The following is a 17446-nucleotide window of genomic DNA, read 5'->3' on the forward strand; positions in this document are numbered from 1 at the left end:
TGCATTAATTTATGATTATTAGCTTTTTCTTAACATTTTTACCTATTTGAAAATGTTGGATAAATGATTTTTTCACGAAAATTTTTACCAAAAGTTGTTACTTATTTTATTCAAAAATATAAACTGAATAAAAGGTGAGCAACAATAAGATGAAAATCAATGTATGTTACAAGATATAACAGTTTCCCCAAGGACTGCTCTAAGGAGATAATTTCGGCTTATAAATAGTTTTTAATTTCGGCAGTGCCGAATTTGCCGACCTGTGCTTTCTCTGAAACCAAAATGGAAATAACCGTTTAAAATATTATGTATAGAAGAAGTTGATTTTAGTAATTCAGATAGTCATAAGATAATAACGAGTTAGGAAAAAATTGAATTCGTTAGTGTCTCTGTGAAACTTAATAAAGTAATAGTTCCCCACAATATAAATTAAATTTATGTCATATAATAATATGTATACAATAAATTAATAATTTATTATATATATATATATATATATATATATATATATATATATATATATATATATATATATATATATATATATTATTGTGTGTTAGCATTATATAATGGGTTCAAAACGTGTTAAATATGGTAATTGGTCAAATGAATCATTAAAACTAGCAGTAAATGCAGTTTTAGTTGATGGTTGCTCGAAATGTTCTGCTGCTAAACAATATAAAATACCAAGGCAAACGCTACATGACTATATAAAACGAGTGTCTGTTGATAATTGTGTTAAAAAGTTAAGAGCAGGACACCCAACAACACTCTCAGCTTTTCAAGAAAAAGAACTTGTTGAAGTTCTTCTGGCTATGTCACAGAGATTATTTGGTCTGTCTCCAAAAGATGTAAAGCAAATGGTATTCCAGTTTTGTGAAGAAAATGGGATTATTCATAAGTTTAATTGTGCAACTAAGTCAGCAGGAAAAGAATGGTTTAGGGTTTTTTTAAAACGTCATAATAAACTCTCTGTAAGAGCTGCTGAATCAACGTTATTGCATAGAGCCATTGGTTTTAACAGAATAAAAGTTAATCGTTTTTATGATGAACTAGAAAAAATAATGTTTAATGCTGATGAAATGCAGATTATTCCACCAGCAAACTTATTCAACGTAGACGAATCTGGATTCTCTATATGCCATAAACCAGGAAAAGTTCTTGCCCTGAAGGGAAAACATAGTGTTGGTGGCTTAACAAGCTCTGAAAGAGGAAAAACAATCACAATAGTTTGTTGCCAATCAGCAAGCGAATTTTTTGTCCCTCCAATGTTGATTTATCCATGTATTCGAGTGAGACCTGAATTTTTAGATAAAGCCCCAATCGGTTCTATTTCTGGTGGCAGCAAAAATGGGTGGATAACAACTGATTTGTTTGAAAAATGGTTTGATCATTTTTTAAAAGCAGTCCAGCCACAGTCAAGAGACCAACCAGTTCTTCTAATTTTAGATGGACATTCAAGTCATAAAAAAAATCTTAGTGTTATTATAAAAGCTCGCAAGACAAATGTTATTATACTATCACTTCTGTCTCACTGCACGCACAAGCTGCAACCACTTGATGTTTCATTTTTTAAAAGTCTCAAAATATTCTATGATTAAGAAGTTGGTACTTGGCTTCGTCACCATCCAGGTTGTCCTGTAACTGAATTAGAGGTTAGTGAATTATTTGGAATAGCTTATGGGAAAGCTGCAACTGTTCAAAATTGTCAGTCAGGGTTTAAAAAATGTGGAATATATCCATTTGATAGAAATGTGTTTACTGAAGAAGACTTTGCTGCAGCTAAGGCTACTGATCACTCGTATATTGTATCAAAAATTTCAAAACCAAATATTACCTCTGAAATGCACCCTACTCTCGACAATGGGTTAGACTCTGCTAAAGATTTAGATCATATTGATTTTGCTACAGAATGTGTAATTGCTTCTCAGAAAGGTAAATCATTTTAAAAGATGTATTATTTTTACCATCTTCCACCATTTATTTAAAACACAAATGTAAATTTTTTTTAAATCAAGCAAAATAATAACTTATCTGTTGTTTTATTAACCTAAAAAAAAGTTTCTTAAAAAAATAGTTTAAATTTTTTATAATTTACATGTTGCCTAAGTTTATTCACCTTTTTTAATTAAATATTTTTATTTAGAATCTGCTTCACCAAACTCATCATTTACACTTCAGAAGTCATTAGAATCAGCCACCTCTGATGAAACCTCACAACCTCATGGTGTTCCATTTGGATCACTAGCTGGACTTGACATTAAAAATAAAAAACGAACAGGTATGAAAAGGAGGGTAAATCATGCTGAAAAAATTACTGGATCACCATATAATTCTCAGCTAGAGGAATCTTTATCTTTGAAATATAAGAACAGGCAGCCACGTAAAAAGTGCATTAAAGAAAATATATCTACACATCAAAAGACGTGTTTGATTAACCTTGATGCTAAAAGTGAGATTAATAAACAACTTTGTGCAATGTGTCAATACAGTTATGGGGATCCTGTCGATCCATACTTAAATGATAATTGGGATAAATGCTATAAATGCTGTAGATGGTGGCATGAAACATGTGCTGCTATATGTGGTGTTTATGCTAAAAAAGTATTTACTTGTGATGACTGTATGAAACACTGATTCTTTAAGCTGTTTTTTAACTTTCTTAAATAAATCTCTTTTTATAAAGTTTTCTTTGAGTTTTGTATTTTATTTTTTTATGTTTAACTATTGTAGTTATGTAAAATATTATTTTATGAACTACTTTTGAGCTTATAAAATTCAGAAATAATCATCGAAATCATAGAAATTAGTAATCATTTTATTTACAATTTTACTTTGGAGGCACATTTTTCTAATAAGGTTTCTGTTTTGGGTGATGTATTCATACTTTACTAAAATAGGTGGTTCAAAAAATATGAATCTTTGCAATTGCAACGCCCTTAATTAAATGCCAATTAGGTGTAACAAGTTCCATTTAAGAGACAATTACTTTATACAATGCAGATTTATAGCTGTTTATAATATTTTAATTATATTAATGCGTTTTCAACGAACATCTTAATTTTCTTAAGTATGCCGAATTTACCGTATCATTGTGCCGAAATTACCATACAAGGTCGCTAATTTCGTCATTTTTGAGTATTTTGTAAAACAAATTTTACATAAAACTTTGTAAGTTTGAAACAATTTTTTAACCATTATTTAATAGATATATCTGCAGGACATCGATATGCATGATTTTTTAACGTTATTAAAGCAACCATTGTCTATAAACAACAAAATAGCTTAATACGCCGAAATTACCGATAATCAAAAATCTTGCGTTTTCAAAGTTTTTTGTTTTACTCTAAACAAAGAAGTTTATGAATAAAATCACAGGAAATAATAAAAATCTCTTTACAAAAAAAAGTTATTTACAAAAAATTCTAATTAAGTTTCATAAAATAATCCTTCTTTTTAAGTTACTCTTGGAGTTTTTTCTTAAATATAAAATATATGTGAAACAATATAAATTTCAGATAAATAAGTAGTTTCCCTGAGGACTCTGCAACGTTTTTATTTTTAAAGCATTGTGTTACAACATGCCCTGGAGGGAAGTAAGTTGCAACATTTTTTTTTTGCTATTACGGAATAACTAAGTTTCATATTATAACTAACAATGACGAATTAATACGTCATTAAGGTCTATTTTATTACACAGCAAGGAATTTGTAAAAAAAAATAACCCTTTCATGCGCTGGGTTGTTGTATAACAACAAATTAAACTGAGCTTCCCCATTGCAAATAGTGCATCCTAACCGATTGAAAACAATATTATTTTATAAAGGAAAGTTGAAAAGGGCTGTAGAAAAAGTCTACTTTACTATTTCAGAGTTCCACTGATATTTTGTAGATGATTTTTTATGGGTGAAGCCGGTACTCGGAGCAGACAACGAATACTACTAATTTAAAGAATTTATAATTCTGATCTTGTTGTGAAAAAAATATTTAATGTTAGTTTAACATGGTACTGTTCTTACCATTCATTTATATTTTTGTTTATTTCTACCTTTTTGATCTAATAAACAAAATTAATTTGTTGTTATGGAACAACACTGCGCTTCAATGATATAAAATCCCGTCCATTATTATTATTGTTTTATGCGATAAGATTTTTTAATTAAAATATTTTTTTATCATTTAGTTGTTAAAATAAGTTTAAAGATTAAAATATTGTTAATATTATTATCATTTATAATATCATTATTCTTATTTTTATTTTTTAGTAAATATAATATTACTGTGAATGTGATTATAAATGTTACTTTTGGTTATATTGAGTACAATGCTATATTAGTTACTGGGTGTGCTTAGTACATGCTTATATGCACACATAAATATATATTATACATATGTGTGTGTGAGTGTGTGTAATTTGATGCAACTTATTTATTTTCAGAACTTAAAGTAAAATAAATAATGGCACTTCTAAAAATTTTTTATTCTTCTAAACATACACAAAAAGTTGTAACAAAGTTAGTTTCTGAAGAAGCTTTTGTCGTTGTAGGCAGTGTGGAAATGGTTTTACTTTTATTCAATGTATTAAAATGGTTGATAAGCCTGTGTCTTTTAAAATAAAGAAATTTTTTTAATGAGTTTCATGGAGTCAGCCAATAGTTTTTAATGTTTTAATCCACTACCAATTATTTTTTGTTGTTTGTCAGCATCCCTCTTTGACTGTTTTATTATTTTAATTTTATTACTGTTTTAACAAATGTAGTGTAAACTCAAAACTGTTTGTTTGTTAAAAATATCCATTGGCGGGCAGTGTTGTTCGATAACAACAAATTCAAATGATATCTTCACATAATTTTTTTCTAATTTTTTTTTTTATATTGGCATAAATGAGGTTCAAAAAAACAAAGTTTGGATTTTTTTTGTTATGGGAAAATAATTGGAACATGAAAGGGTTCAAGTTGTTGGAAATAATTTAATTTTTAAAGTGTGTTGCAACTGGCTTTGCTCTCTCTACAATATCAATGCGCGTACAAAAACACGCACAAATGCGCACATACATATTACAACATAAAGGTAGCTAATATTAAATTTGTTACATGATGATATCAATAAAACTTTATAAAGAAACTTATGATTTGTTTTTTTTTGCGAGGCTACCTGTTTTTCTTTTAAAAGAAACTTCGCAAACATACCTATTTGGCGGGCTTCTTTTTTTTAAAAAAAAGTTAAATTAAAAAAAAATTCTTCTCGCTCAAATATTACCGCATCAAAAATCATCTCGACAAAATTTGATAAGCGATTGCACCATTACGTTCAAAATAATACAACTGAGCCTACTAAACAATCTCAGCGTACAGATGAAAAAACTTTTTTAACAAAGAAAATCAGCGAGCCGAAGCATTCTGTGTGATGTGGGTGCTAATAGCTTATAATGATCAATTGCCAAGTTTGATTTAGGAAAGCAAGGGGAAAGTTAAGGCGACATTTTTTATCTGACAATTTACTGCTATCATTAGCTTAAGCAGTGTAAGCTGCCGAACAATTACGCTCCTTGCGACAAAGTTGAAGACAGGATAACTTCCAAAAAATGCATATTCGTCTTTGCATGACGGCACCAGTTGTGTTATATAAAAAAAGATATGAAAGATTTAAGAACTGACAATTTAAACAATCAGATAAAAAAATTTACTTTTAGAGAAAAAAACAGAGATTGCCTAGTACTTTGTTAACAAGTATAGATGCGTAAATTTTTCAAAATGCAGTTGTTTTTCTTAGATATCCTAATCAATAAAAGTATTAATTAACGATTATTTTTAGACATTATCAATTACTTTTAAACTTCCTTAACGTCTTTCTTTGCATCTTTTTGTCGGTGATTTTATCGCAAAGTTTGGCATAGGAACACAAATTAACGACTGACATTTTGATCATGATTGTATTAATCGTTAGTTTATCCTGATTTCTATTTTCATTTATTTACATATTTCCTTCGAACAAGATCTTATCGCTATCTTCTTGTATAGCAAATTACGCAAAAGAATTCAGTGATTGTGACCGCGTAGATAAAACGAAAATGACGCATCTATTTGTGCAAATAAATAAAAACGGGAAAGTTTTGCATTATTTACATAAGTTTTTAGTTTTTTTAATACTAACGGATTTGGTATTGAAGTTTTTAAAAATTAGAATGCAAAAGTGTCTTTTGTTCTTATTCTTTCGACTGATAATGAACTTTTCGGCTGCTTATTCATCGTGCCCTCAATCGTGCAATCACGTTATTTGTATCGGAGAAAAAGCACTCATAAACTTTTGCAAATCGGGAGTTGTTATGGATTCATGTAACTGTTGCCACGTGTGCGCTAAGACTGAAGGTGATTTGTGCGGTGGTTACATGGACATTCAAGGAAAGTGTAGAGAGGGATTTCATTGTCAAACTGACAGAGAAAATATTGGTCATTGCAGAGGTATAGTTGTCTAAAAAGTTTATTAGCGAAAATAAATTTTTAACTTATTTTAACTTACTCATAATTATAAATGCAAGAACGTTTTTGATTCCTGAGCAAATCAAAAATTAGTTGCAAAACAATCAGATTTTTTTTCTAGGTAGAAATAATTAAAAAAATGATATAATATAAAATATACTGTAAGCATATATAAGCATTTTAAATTATTACTTTGTGATTCTGAATTGTTTTATTTCAGCGCAAATCATTGAAACTCCACCAAAGAGTTTGTTGCAAAGTTTTTCAAAAGTACTTGGAGAAAAATCAATTCAAGAAAAAAATTGCAAGCCTAAATGTTCAGCTGAATTTTGTTCTAAAAATCCTTATTCGATTTGCTCTGCATCGTAAGGATATGTTGTAGTTTTTATAACATAGTTTTTAGAAGTTATTCAATGTTTCTTTAAATTTCTAAAAAAAATTAAGTCTACAACTTAACTTTTTTTTAGAAATTTAAAGCCTAAAAAACAAAAATGTCAAGGTTATTGTAGACACACTATTTGTTCTGCTTGCTATGTTAAAAGCAAAACCAAACCTTCTTGTCCTAAATGTAAGCAGCATGATTATGGATGCATTCAGTCTTTTGCAATTTGTGTTCGAAAAAGTCCTGAAAAGATATGGGATCTTTCTGTGGCTGAAAAGGCAAGTTATATCTGATATAATTATAAGAATTAGCTGTCAATTTTGATTAAATTTTTAATAAGCATCAGTTTCAAATTTAAAAAAATTCTGTAAATTTGCAACTTTTGTTTAGAATGGAAGTCATTTGTTTACTTGCAGTATCCCAGGATGTTCTTAAAAATTTCTTTTTTTGATTAGTAAAATTATATATTTTATTCTTCTTATTTTTACAATTTATTTTATTTACACTAATTTATTTGAAAGTACAAAAAACTCTGAAAGTCTGCATTCTAAACTTTTGACTTGAGCAAATGTTAATATATGGTTTATTTTAGTTTTTTAAGATTAAATCTCTTGCATTTATTTTAGAAATAAAGTTTATTTAGTTTTTATTAAAGATGAGTTTATTGAAGATTTGTTTTACTTTTTGTTTTACTTTGTAAAAATCTTAAAAAAAAAATTAGAATTAAAGAAAATAAGAAAGTTTTTAATAAAGTAATTGCAAAGAAAAGTTTTGTCAAAGTATATTCAAAAATGTCTCATTTTTGGGTGGTTATCTGTGTTTTTGTTGTATATTTAGCTAAACGTGTTGGAAGCAAATTTTTACAATATTTATCTACATCCTAAAAAGCATTAAATGAAGAAGTCTATTGGCCTATAAAAAGTTGTGCAATCACAGGTCTTGTTAAAACCAGGCTATTCAGTTTTAATGATATGCATCTAATGAAACTCTGCACATCCTCTATATTCTTTAATTTAATCCAGTTTTCTATACAAATTACAAATAAACTCCACAAAAGCTTACTGAAAGATTCCAGCTATCTAAAAATACCTTAATTTCCTTTATACATATGAAAACTTTTAATTGAGTCATCAATTCCGCTTCAACTTCCATTATCTCCCTTTATCTCCTACATTTTATCTTAATTCTCCGTCTGAATTCTTATTAGAAGGGAGAAATTCGATACAAAAAATTAACTTATTCAGTTATAAAAAAGATTAAGTTCAATCACGCTTTCGATGCAGAGAAAAAAATATTTTCGATTTCAAGCAATATTATGGAGCGATTTCCCAAGTTCGACTCACATTGAACGCAGTTTTCATGATAGGATAATTTTTAATCAAAGGATTTATCCAATCGGATCAAATCCAATCTGATGAACATACTAACTTTATCTTTTTTTGTATTAACAGACTTTCATCTACGTAAGCAAATAAATTCATGGTATATTTGAACTATATTTAAGCTTATTTCTTAAATTCTTTAAGTCATTTAATTTTATTTTATACTGTCTAAAAAATGAATGTTTTTTTTCAATTTCTTTTCCAAAGTGCCTGAAAAGACACAGTATATACTTTAAACCGCAATTAAATTTATAGAAAGTTTTCTATTATTACCCTGACGTGTTTCTTTAACAAAATTAACTTTTTCTGTATTTGAATTACTTCATGAATACTAAATTGATAGTTATGAAAATTTTATTTTTTTTTTATTAGGTAAAGTTTTTTTTTAATCATATTCAATCAATCATATACAGCTATATGTAATCCTGTACAATTATATACAACCGCATTTAATATTAAAGTAAATCAGGTAGATAATAATTTTGTAATTCCCTTGAAAATGAAAAAAAGAAGGAAATATTAAGAGTTCATAAGAAACGCCGACTAAAAGTGAAAAGCTATTACCAGCACCAGGTAATATTTAAGTTTCTTTCTTTTGTAGATTATTAACGGTCCAAAATTAAATTAAAACGATGAAGTTTATTTAAAGCCATTTATCACTCGTTGATTTTATCTGACATTGTTATAATAGTTACCATGGCTAAAATGGTTAATAAATAAATTTTTAATAATGCTTATTAAAAATAAACATTACTTAACTTATCTCATTAAGTTGTATACATTGCAAAATAATTACACTATCTGTGTGGAAAAGAAAGACATTCTAAAGAGGGAGTTGAGAATGTTAAAATAATATTTCAATCATTTATGGAAAGATATGACCAGAGCTGACTTGAGATCCTTAGTATTTGTAAGGTTCTTCCACCTACCTTTTATCTTTTTAAATCACACGACATAGTAAAAAAACATTTTCATACTACTCTATATTAATATGTAAAATAAGACAAGTCAAGATGTGAATAATTTGTATCAAAATTATTACTGTAATCTATGATAATTTTATGGATTATTATCTAATCTTTACTAAAGAATGTAATAAAAAATGATAAATGAAAAAATCCGCAAACATTTACGTTCTCAACGATTACGATCTCAACGATTTACGTTCCCAACGTTGTTATAATCTGGCAGTAACAATTAACGAAGCACAACATTTACAAAGAAACATTAATAGTATGATAAAAATCATTTGACCACAAAGAGACCACAAATACGCAGCTAAATTTTTTTTCTCCATCAAATTAAATTAAATTTAGCCACTACCCAGTAAACATCGAACAGTTGGTAAGTAGTTGGCCCGATCCTAATAACCAACTATTAGCTACAGTTGGGTCAACAGTCGGCTATTTAGTTGGTACCGTGAAAAAAACGTAACGCTTTTACCAACACTTAGCCAACTGTTTTTAAACAATTGTTTGCCATTAACGGCCCAACAGTAATAAAACAGTTGGCTAACAGTTGGTACCATTACCGGCCCAACTATATGATTTTTTTTCGCGATTTCTTAAATTCACTTTTGCGCTTAAATTGAAAGTGCAAAAGTTATAAATCATGTTTTGAATATTGCTTAATAACAAAGTATAACTTTGCTTTTTCATATTTAATTTTCTATCTAATAGTGATTGTTTGTATATCAGACTTTACCAAACAGTACTACTGTCGACACAAAATATTGTATTATTTATAGATAACTTAGTTGAATACAAAAAAAAGAACAAATTTTTTATCATTACACTTTTATTTCCAGACCATTAAAGAAAAATATTTACAAATAAAGAACTAAAAATATTCTATTATTGTAGTTAATATTATTAAAGGTTTGAAACTAATATTGGCAACTTTAATTAAAAACAATATTGTAAAACGCTAATATTTAAAAACGTGGCGATTTATTAGATAATTATTAATAATAATTAAGAAAAATTAGATTTATAAATAAAATCAAGAAAAATAAGCTTTTATAAATTTTCAAAAGAAAATAATAACTAAATATTCTTTTCATTGATTAACTGCAACTGATTTTTTATAACCTTGCTTTTCGCCTGTCTATTTATTCGCCCATCTCCTTGATCATTTGCGCCCTGAAACCATCTTGAAACCATCGGGTAAATATCTTTATCCTTGGAATTAAGATACTGAATTCTTACTGCTGCTAAAAGAATAAAATGAAAATAAATTTAAAAACTCAATTTATTTTTTGTTTAAATATAAATTATTTTTAAGTTATTTTTAAGCTCTTATACGTATACTTTGCAAATCAAGAATTACATTAACTGGTTAGCAGTTTTAAAAATATGTGCATATGATAATAAGTTCAAGTCACCAAGGGAGAATATAATATCTTACAAATTTACAACTAATGACAACACTGGTAATTGTCATAAGTACTAACATATTATATTCTTTCTTAGTGTTGTAAACATATTTTTATAAATATAAAAATACAGTTGACTTTAATAGACTAAAAATTTACATAACTAGTAATACTTACATAGTAAGCACTTTAACACAAAATGATAACATCGCAACTTAACCTTGCCCATTCCAGTAGCTATCATCTTACTTGAAGATCCGTTTAGATTACATAAAACGCTAAAATTTTTGGAAAACATGGCTCCCAACACACATCATATGTATTTTGGATGTTCAACTTTACCGCCAATAGAACGCAGATATTCGACCTAAAAACAAATAATGCTACATATTACAACTTTTTTATTTAAACTATTTTTTCAAAGGTAAATGAAAATGTAATGCGGTATAATATAACTAAGGTATTATTAAATTACCTTTGATAAATTACAATTATAAGACTTATAAAAAAAACTTATCTTTGATCTTATAAAATAATAGTTACTAGTTTAAACGCAACCTGAAGACTGCTAGAAACATTATAATACAAAAAATAATTTCAAACTTTATAGAGAGCCATCTCAGATTTCATCTGTATCATAAGGTTAAGCCTCTCCAAATCTTCCTTACTTTCCATTGGAAGGCCAGGGGAACAACAATATCTTCATTATCCAAAAAACTTTGAACTTCTAAAAACTTATTTTTTTGCTCCAGTTCTGTTAATCTTAACTCCAAAGCTGCTAACTTCTCTATAAACATACATAAATAATTAAATAATATTTGATTGCATTTGAATCTTATTGGAAAACTGGTTTCAAAAACACAATCTAGTTTTTAAATTGAAGACATACATGGATAAAGGTGTTATGGAACTCAAATATTTGGAGTTAAAATTTTAAACATTCATGTTATTTATCCCTGTAGGTGAATTGATTGCTGTAAAAATGGTATTCTAGCACATTTTTGTGCTGTGTTATTAAGGCCATGGAAAAGAGCGTTATTTAAAACCTTTATCTGCATAAAAAAGTAGAAATGTGTATTTTTGTAACATGAAATATGTATTTTTTTAAAGCCTTCATCCATTTATGACTTATATTAAAACACAAATTAATTTTTTTTACAAAAAATATAAATAGTTTTCCTTTGTCAATATGTCAGCATCTTAATCAATGTATGTATGCTTAACACATATACAATGTATAACAAGTAGTAAAACAAAAAAAAAAACAAAAAAACAAATAGTTTATCCAAAACCTTACTTTCCTGATCCCCAAAATTTTGAACAGTTTTCTCATAGTTTTCAGAAGTCGAAGTCCCTTTTAATAAAATGCTATAATTATATGCATTATATGAATATATATATATATATATATATATATATATATATATATATATATATATATATATATATATATATATATATATATATATATATAATAATAATAATAATAATAATATAATATAATATAATATAAATGTTATATATGCTTAATATGAAATGTATATGTCATATTGTATATACAATTGCATATACCATTTATTTATATACTGCATATATTATGTCAATATTGTATATGGCATATATTATATGCAATATATACAAAATACATAGGGATGTCTGCCAATATTTTTAGGTGGATTTCTCTGACTTTTCCCTGATACTTTCCTGATCTTCTACCTGTTTTCCTTGATTTAATTTAAAGTTACCCAAATTCAACTTCACAAAAATTGATCTAGATTCGTTTAGAAAAATGCTCTTCAACTGCAAAAATGTAAACAATAATACAACCCACACTAAATGTATCAAGTATTGATACATTTAATATGGGTTGTATAATTGTTTACATTTTTGCAAGTGAAGATTCAAGATTCGCTTGATGCAAGTGAACTTCATAAAACTATCTGCCAAATAAACTTTTATATTACATGTACTATGTACAACTTATTTACGTTATGTAAGTTTGATGAAGAGCCATTTTCCCTGATTTCTCCCTGATTTTTTTAAAATTCAACCTAATTTCCTGGATTATCCTAGATTTTTTGCAGATATCTGATTTCCCTGACTTTTCCCTGAATTCCCCTGATCTGGCAGACACTCTGTATATATATATATATATATATATATATATATATATATATATATATATATATATATATATATATATATATATATATATATATATACATACAAACATACATACATATACATACAGAAATACACACATAAACATACTACTATACACGCACATATACATTTTAGCTGTATTTAAACTTTTGATAATAGTTAAAATAGAGCTAAAATGTCTTATACAAATGCAACAATGGTGTCATCATAAAAATAAATTAAAAACTCAACCAATGTCAAAAATTGTATCTGAATGTGTCACTAATGGATAAATGTAAAATATTTCTACTTACCAGCGTAACGGTTATATTAAGAGGTGTACGAGAGTTTGAGTTTAAAAGTTTAATTAAAGGGTAGAAAAAGCGTTTGAAAGAAAAAAAAATGATAAAAAGCTTCAAACTAAACTAACTCTATTGAATAGTTTTAATCATTGAATGAATCTATTTGAATAATTTTGATAATTAGTCGCATGGTCTAAGTGAATATATTTATAATATACATTTACAAACTTACGGGAAACTTACGATTCAAAAACACGCCGGTATACAGTCGGTTAATGGTTGGCAAGAAATGCCAACAGTTAGCCAACTGTAGCCAATACTGGCCCGTCAGTTGGACCAACTAAAGCGTGTTTACTGGGTGGTTTGTGTTAAAATTCAAATTCGTAAGCTATTTCCTGGTTTGCAAATACTTTTCAGCATACCAGGTACTGGTATGCTGAAAAGTACTTGAAAACCAAGCACTGGTATCTTGTTCTGCCTATGGGTGTACTTCAAGAGATTGTGCTGGTGGTATTACTTTTCATAGGTACAGTAATTTTTTTTGGAAAAATAAGAGGTTTATTGGGTTGTAATAAATACCCTTTAGCAAAACAGTTTATTGGAACATATAAAAAATTGCTGGTGCATAATGATATTCAAGATATTCTTCATGGAAACTGTTTGCCATTGCAAATTGTACCTATTTTGACTGCTCTAGTAAATACCAAAACATTGAAAACATTGATGTTCCTTCTGTTAGTGTTTTGAATAACTCTACTAGCAGAAATAGGATTACTGAACTGCTAGAAATCTCAGTTACTGATCATGATTATTTTTTAGTTCCTGATGCTAGTTGTTTGTCTACATGTTCAAAAAGTATTGTGGGTTGTATTGCAGGATTTGCTGTATTTAGGGGCAATTCGCTACACTGTGAAACATGTATTTCAGCGCTAAATACAAGTAGCAAACAAGAACAATATGCATTAACTTAAAAACAAAAGGTGCATTATTAATATTTCCCTCAAAAAATGATCATGACATTTGCATTTTGTGTGAAAAGTTGTTCAGAATCAATGTAGAACACAACAGCAATGATTCATTATACTTGTCAAATGTAAGGTGCCATGCAATTTTGCAGTCAGTATATCAATTCACAAACGCTTGTTTTTATTTCCACAAGAAACGTTCATACTGTGTAAAACATGGTGTCTGCTAATTTTGTGTTGACATACAGCTATCTGAATGTCTGTTTCAGTATTCCATATATTTTGGAATAAGCTGAACCAGATAATCAGTTAGCAAACAATTCATTGTAACATAATATAACCTCGAAAGTATAACTGGCGAATTATTTATTGACTTGTTGCAATTCTTTGATTTCTTTTCATCTGTGTTTTCTCCGAGTAGGTACAAACGGCGGGGCGGAGCGGATCAACGGGGCGGATCATTTAAACGGTACAAACGGCGGGGCGGATCATTTAAACGGTACTAAAGCGAGTTATATTTCATTAAACGAACAAGAAACAAAACGATTCAGATATAGTTTAAATTCACTAAATAAATAATATTTAGAAGGAATTTGCATATTACAATTTTATTAAACGACAAAAAAAAGTATATAAGTTTATAATATTTAATAAATTTTATGAACTCAAAAAACAAAGTGATCCGCCAATTTATATCAAGTGATCCGCCTAATATTTTGATTGTTTGAATCAAACTCCTTTAATTTTAATGATTGTTTTACAAAAAAACATGGTGATCCGCCAACTTATATCAAGTGATCCGCCAATTTATATCAAGTGATCCGCCTAATATTTTGCTTGTTTAAATCAAACTCCTTCAATTTTAGTAATTGTTTTACAAAAAAACATGGTGATCCGCCAATTTATATCAAGTGATCCGCCTAATATTTTGATTGTTTGAATCAAACTCCTTTAATTTTAATGATTGTTTTACAAAAAAACAAGGTGATCCGCCAACTTATATCAAGTGATCCGTCAATTTATATCAAGTGATCCGCCTAATATTTTGCTTGTTTGAATCAAACTCCTTTAATTTTAATGATTGTTTTACAAAAAAACATGGTGATCCGCCAACTTATATCAAGTGATCCGCCAATTTATATCAAGTGATCCGCCTAATATTTTGATTGTTTGAATCAAACTCCTTTAATTTTAATGATTGTTTTACAAAAAAACAAGGTGATCCGCCAACTTATATCAAGTGATCCGTCAATTTATATCAAGTGATCCGCCTAATATTTTGCTTGTTTGAATCAAACTCCTTTAATTTTAATGATTGTTTTACAAAAAAACATGGTGATCCGCCAACTTATATCAAGTGATCCGCCAATTTATATCAAGTGATCCGCCTAATATTTTGATTGTTTGAATCAAACTCCTTCAATTTTATTAATTGTTTTACAAAAAAACAAAGTGATCCGCCTAATATTTTGATTGTTTGAATCAAACTCTACAAGTTTTAATGATAGTTTTACCAAAACAAAAGTGATCCGCCAATTTATATTAAGTGATTCGTCTTATTTTTTGATTGTTTAAATGAAACTCTGTAAAGTTTAATGATTGTTCTATAAAAAAAAAACGTGATCCGCCGATTTATGCCAGGTGATCCGCCTACTGTTGTCATCGGCCAGAGTGAATGCTTATTGCTTAAAAACAAAATGTTACTGGAAATTATTTTATAACTGCTTATTAAACTGCTTATTCATCAAAATACTCTTTTTATTACCAAATTCTTTCTCCTCTTAAAAATCCTCTTTAAATCTCTTAAAAAATTTTTTCTCTTAAAATCCTTTTTAAATCTCTTCCTCTAACAAAAACTCCAACATCCTAGGTTCTTTCTTTTTTTTTTTCGAGCTTTTATAGTTTTTGGCTATTTTCCAGTTGCGATATCTTTTCATTTATTTACAGTATTGGACAAAACATTTGCAACCAAATAATGCTAATTTAGTTTCTTTATATAAAAGTGCTGCATTTTTTTCAATTTAGAGAAATAACTATGTAACTGTTTAGAGACAAAGTTCTTCAAGTTTTAATTAATCACAAAGTTCATTATTTGTACACGAAAATTAATAAATTAATCAAAAGTATTAAAAAAAGTTGATTTCCTTCTGGACAAAACAAGTGCAACTCGACAAAATATTTACCAAGCTGTATTTCGCTATCAATATTTGGTGGCGAATCCTTTGTTGTCGATCACAGCCTTGCATCTTCGATGCATAGATTCGATCAGGTGATCAAAGAAACTTTGTGGAGTCGCTGCTCAGGCCTTTTGGATTTGTTCAAACAGTTGATCCTTATTACGAAGACCTTCACGATTAATTCTGCGGTTGACGATCTCCCACAGGTTCTCGATAGGGTTGAGGTCCGGAGATTGAGGCGGCCAATCCATCACCGATAGGTGGTTGTCTTGAAACCACTGCTTGACTACTTTTGCAGTGTGTTTCGGATCGTTGTCTTGCTGAAAAACCCATTTTATTGGCATATTCCATTCAGCATGAGGTAACATAACATCTTTCAGGATATTTTTATACATGAAACGGTCCATTATTCCATCGTTTCGATGTATTGGACCTAGACCGTTAGCAGAAAAACACCCCCAGACTATTACATTGCCTCCACCATGCTTCACGGTCTTATGGCAGTAACGTAAATCGAGGCGTTTTCCGGCCGGTCGACGTACACGGCAAATGCCATCGCTCCCAATGATGTTGAACTTCGATTCGTCACTGAACAGGACAGTTCGCCATTTCTGCGCATTCCAGTCAATATGAGATGTAGCAAACAGCAGTCTTTTCTTCTGGTTTTTTAGTGAAATCAGCGGTTTCTTTGCAGGGCGTCGAGAAAACAATCCGGCTTCAACAGCACGTCGTCTGATTGTTCGGTCCGATACAGGCAGCTCTAATTGCTTTTGTATCTCGACTGATGATATCCAGGGATCCTTCTTGACGGATCTGACGATCATAGAATCCTCTCTAGAAGTGGTGGAACGCGGTCTTCAACCTTTGTTATCTGCTGCCAACTTCCCCGTAGAATGATATTTGGAACATAGTCTTGATACGGTACATTTTTTCACGCGATATTTATCACAAATACCTTTTTTGTGACATTCCACTTACGTAATCGCCAATAATTTTCTTTTTTAGTTCCAATCCAAGACTGTCGGGAGCCATTTTTGCACTTGAAGTCATAAAAATAATAAAAATAAATAATCACGCTTCTCAATACTTACCGTGTTACATTTTGTAATGATACAATAATGCTCTGTGGAACACAACGTCTTGGTTGGATGTCATCGGCCAAAGTGAATGTTTATTGCTTAAAAACAAAATGTTACTTGACAGTGTAAAAAAAACTCAATGTATTAAAACCAAATAGAAATAA

At 28.9% G+C, this 17446-nt stretch overlaps 2 protein-coding genes and 1 long non-coding RNA gene across 7 annotated transcripts in view; 2 read left to right on the forward strand and 1 right to left on the reverse strand.

Moving 5' to 3' along the window:
- Positions 1-2116: 2116 nt before the first annotated feature.
- The window catches only part of LOC149893148 (E3 SUMO-protein ligase ZBED1-like), a 58821-nt gene continuing 43491 nt past the window's right edge, over positions 2117-17446 (forward strand). The window contains 1 exon segment of the mRNA XM_090076855.1: positions 2117-2872. The gene's annotated coding sequence lies outside the window, so the exon portion shown is untranslated.
- Positions 4420-7530, forward strand: LOC145187787 (cysteine-rich motor neuron 1 protein-like). The gene is made up of 4 exons (XM_080064262.2): positions 4420-6461; positions 6700-6844; positions 6947-7139; positions 7252-7530. Exons 1-4 carry the CDS (start codon positions 6071-6073, stop codon positions 7294-7296), a joined length of 774 nt encoding a protein of 257 aa, XP_079920388.2. The 5' UTR covers positions 4420-6070; the 3' UTR covers positions 7297-7530.
- Positions 10144-13402, reverse strand: LOC149893149 (uncharacterized). Of its 5 annotated transcripts, XR_016449307.1 has the most exons (5): positions 13074-13379; positions 11915-11985; positions 11221-11404; positions 10795-10984; positions 10160-10455 (listed from the first exon to the last, which is right to left on the reverse strand). It is a non-coding gene; the product is annotated as an uncharacterized LOC149893149 (long non-coding RNA). The 5 variants fall into 5 exon arrangements; XR_016449310.1 differs by having other exon boundaries at positions 10144-10455; positions 10795-11404; positions 11910-11985; positions 13074-13402; XR_016449311.1 differs by having other exon boundaries at positions 10145-10455; positions 10795-11404; positions 11910-11971; positions 13074-13402.

This window comes from Hydra viridissima, unplaced genomic scaffold (genome assembly GCF_058129835.1).
Source record: "Hydra viridissima isolate aposymbiotic clone 2 unplaced genomic scaffold, HvirCarnegie_v1 scaffold_1, whole genome shotgun sequence".
NCBI lineage: Eukaryota > Metazoa > Cnidaria > Hydrozoa > Anthoathecata > Hydridae > Hydra > Hydra viridissima.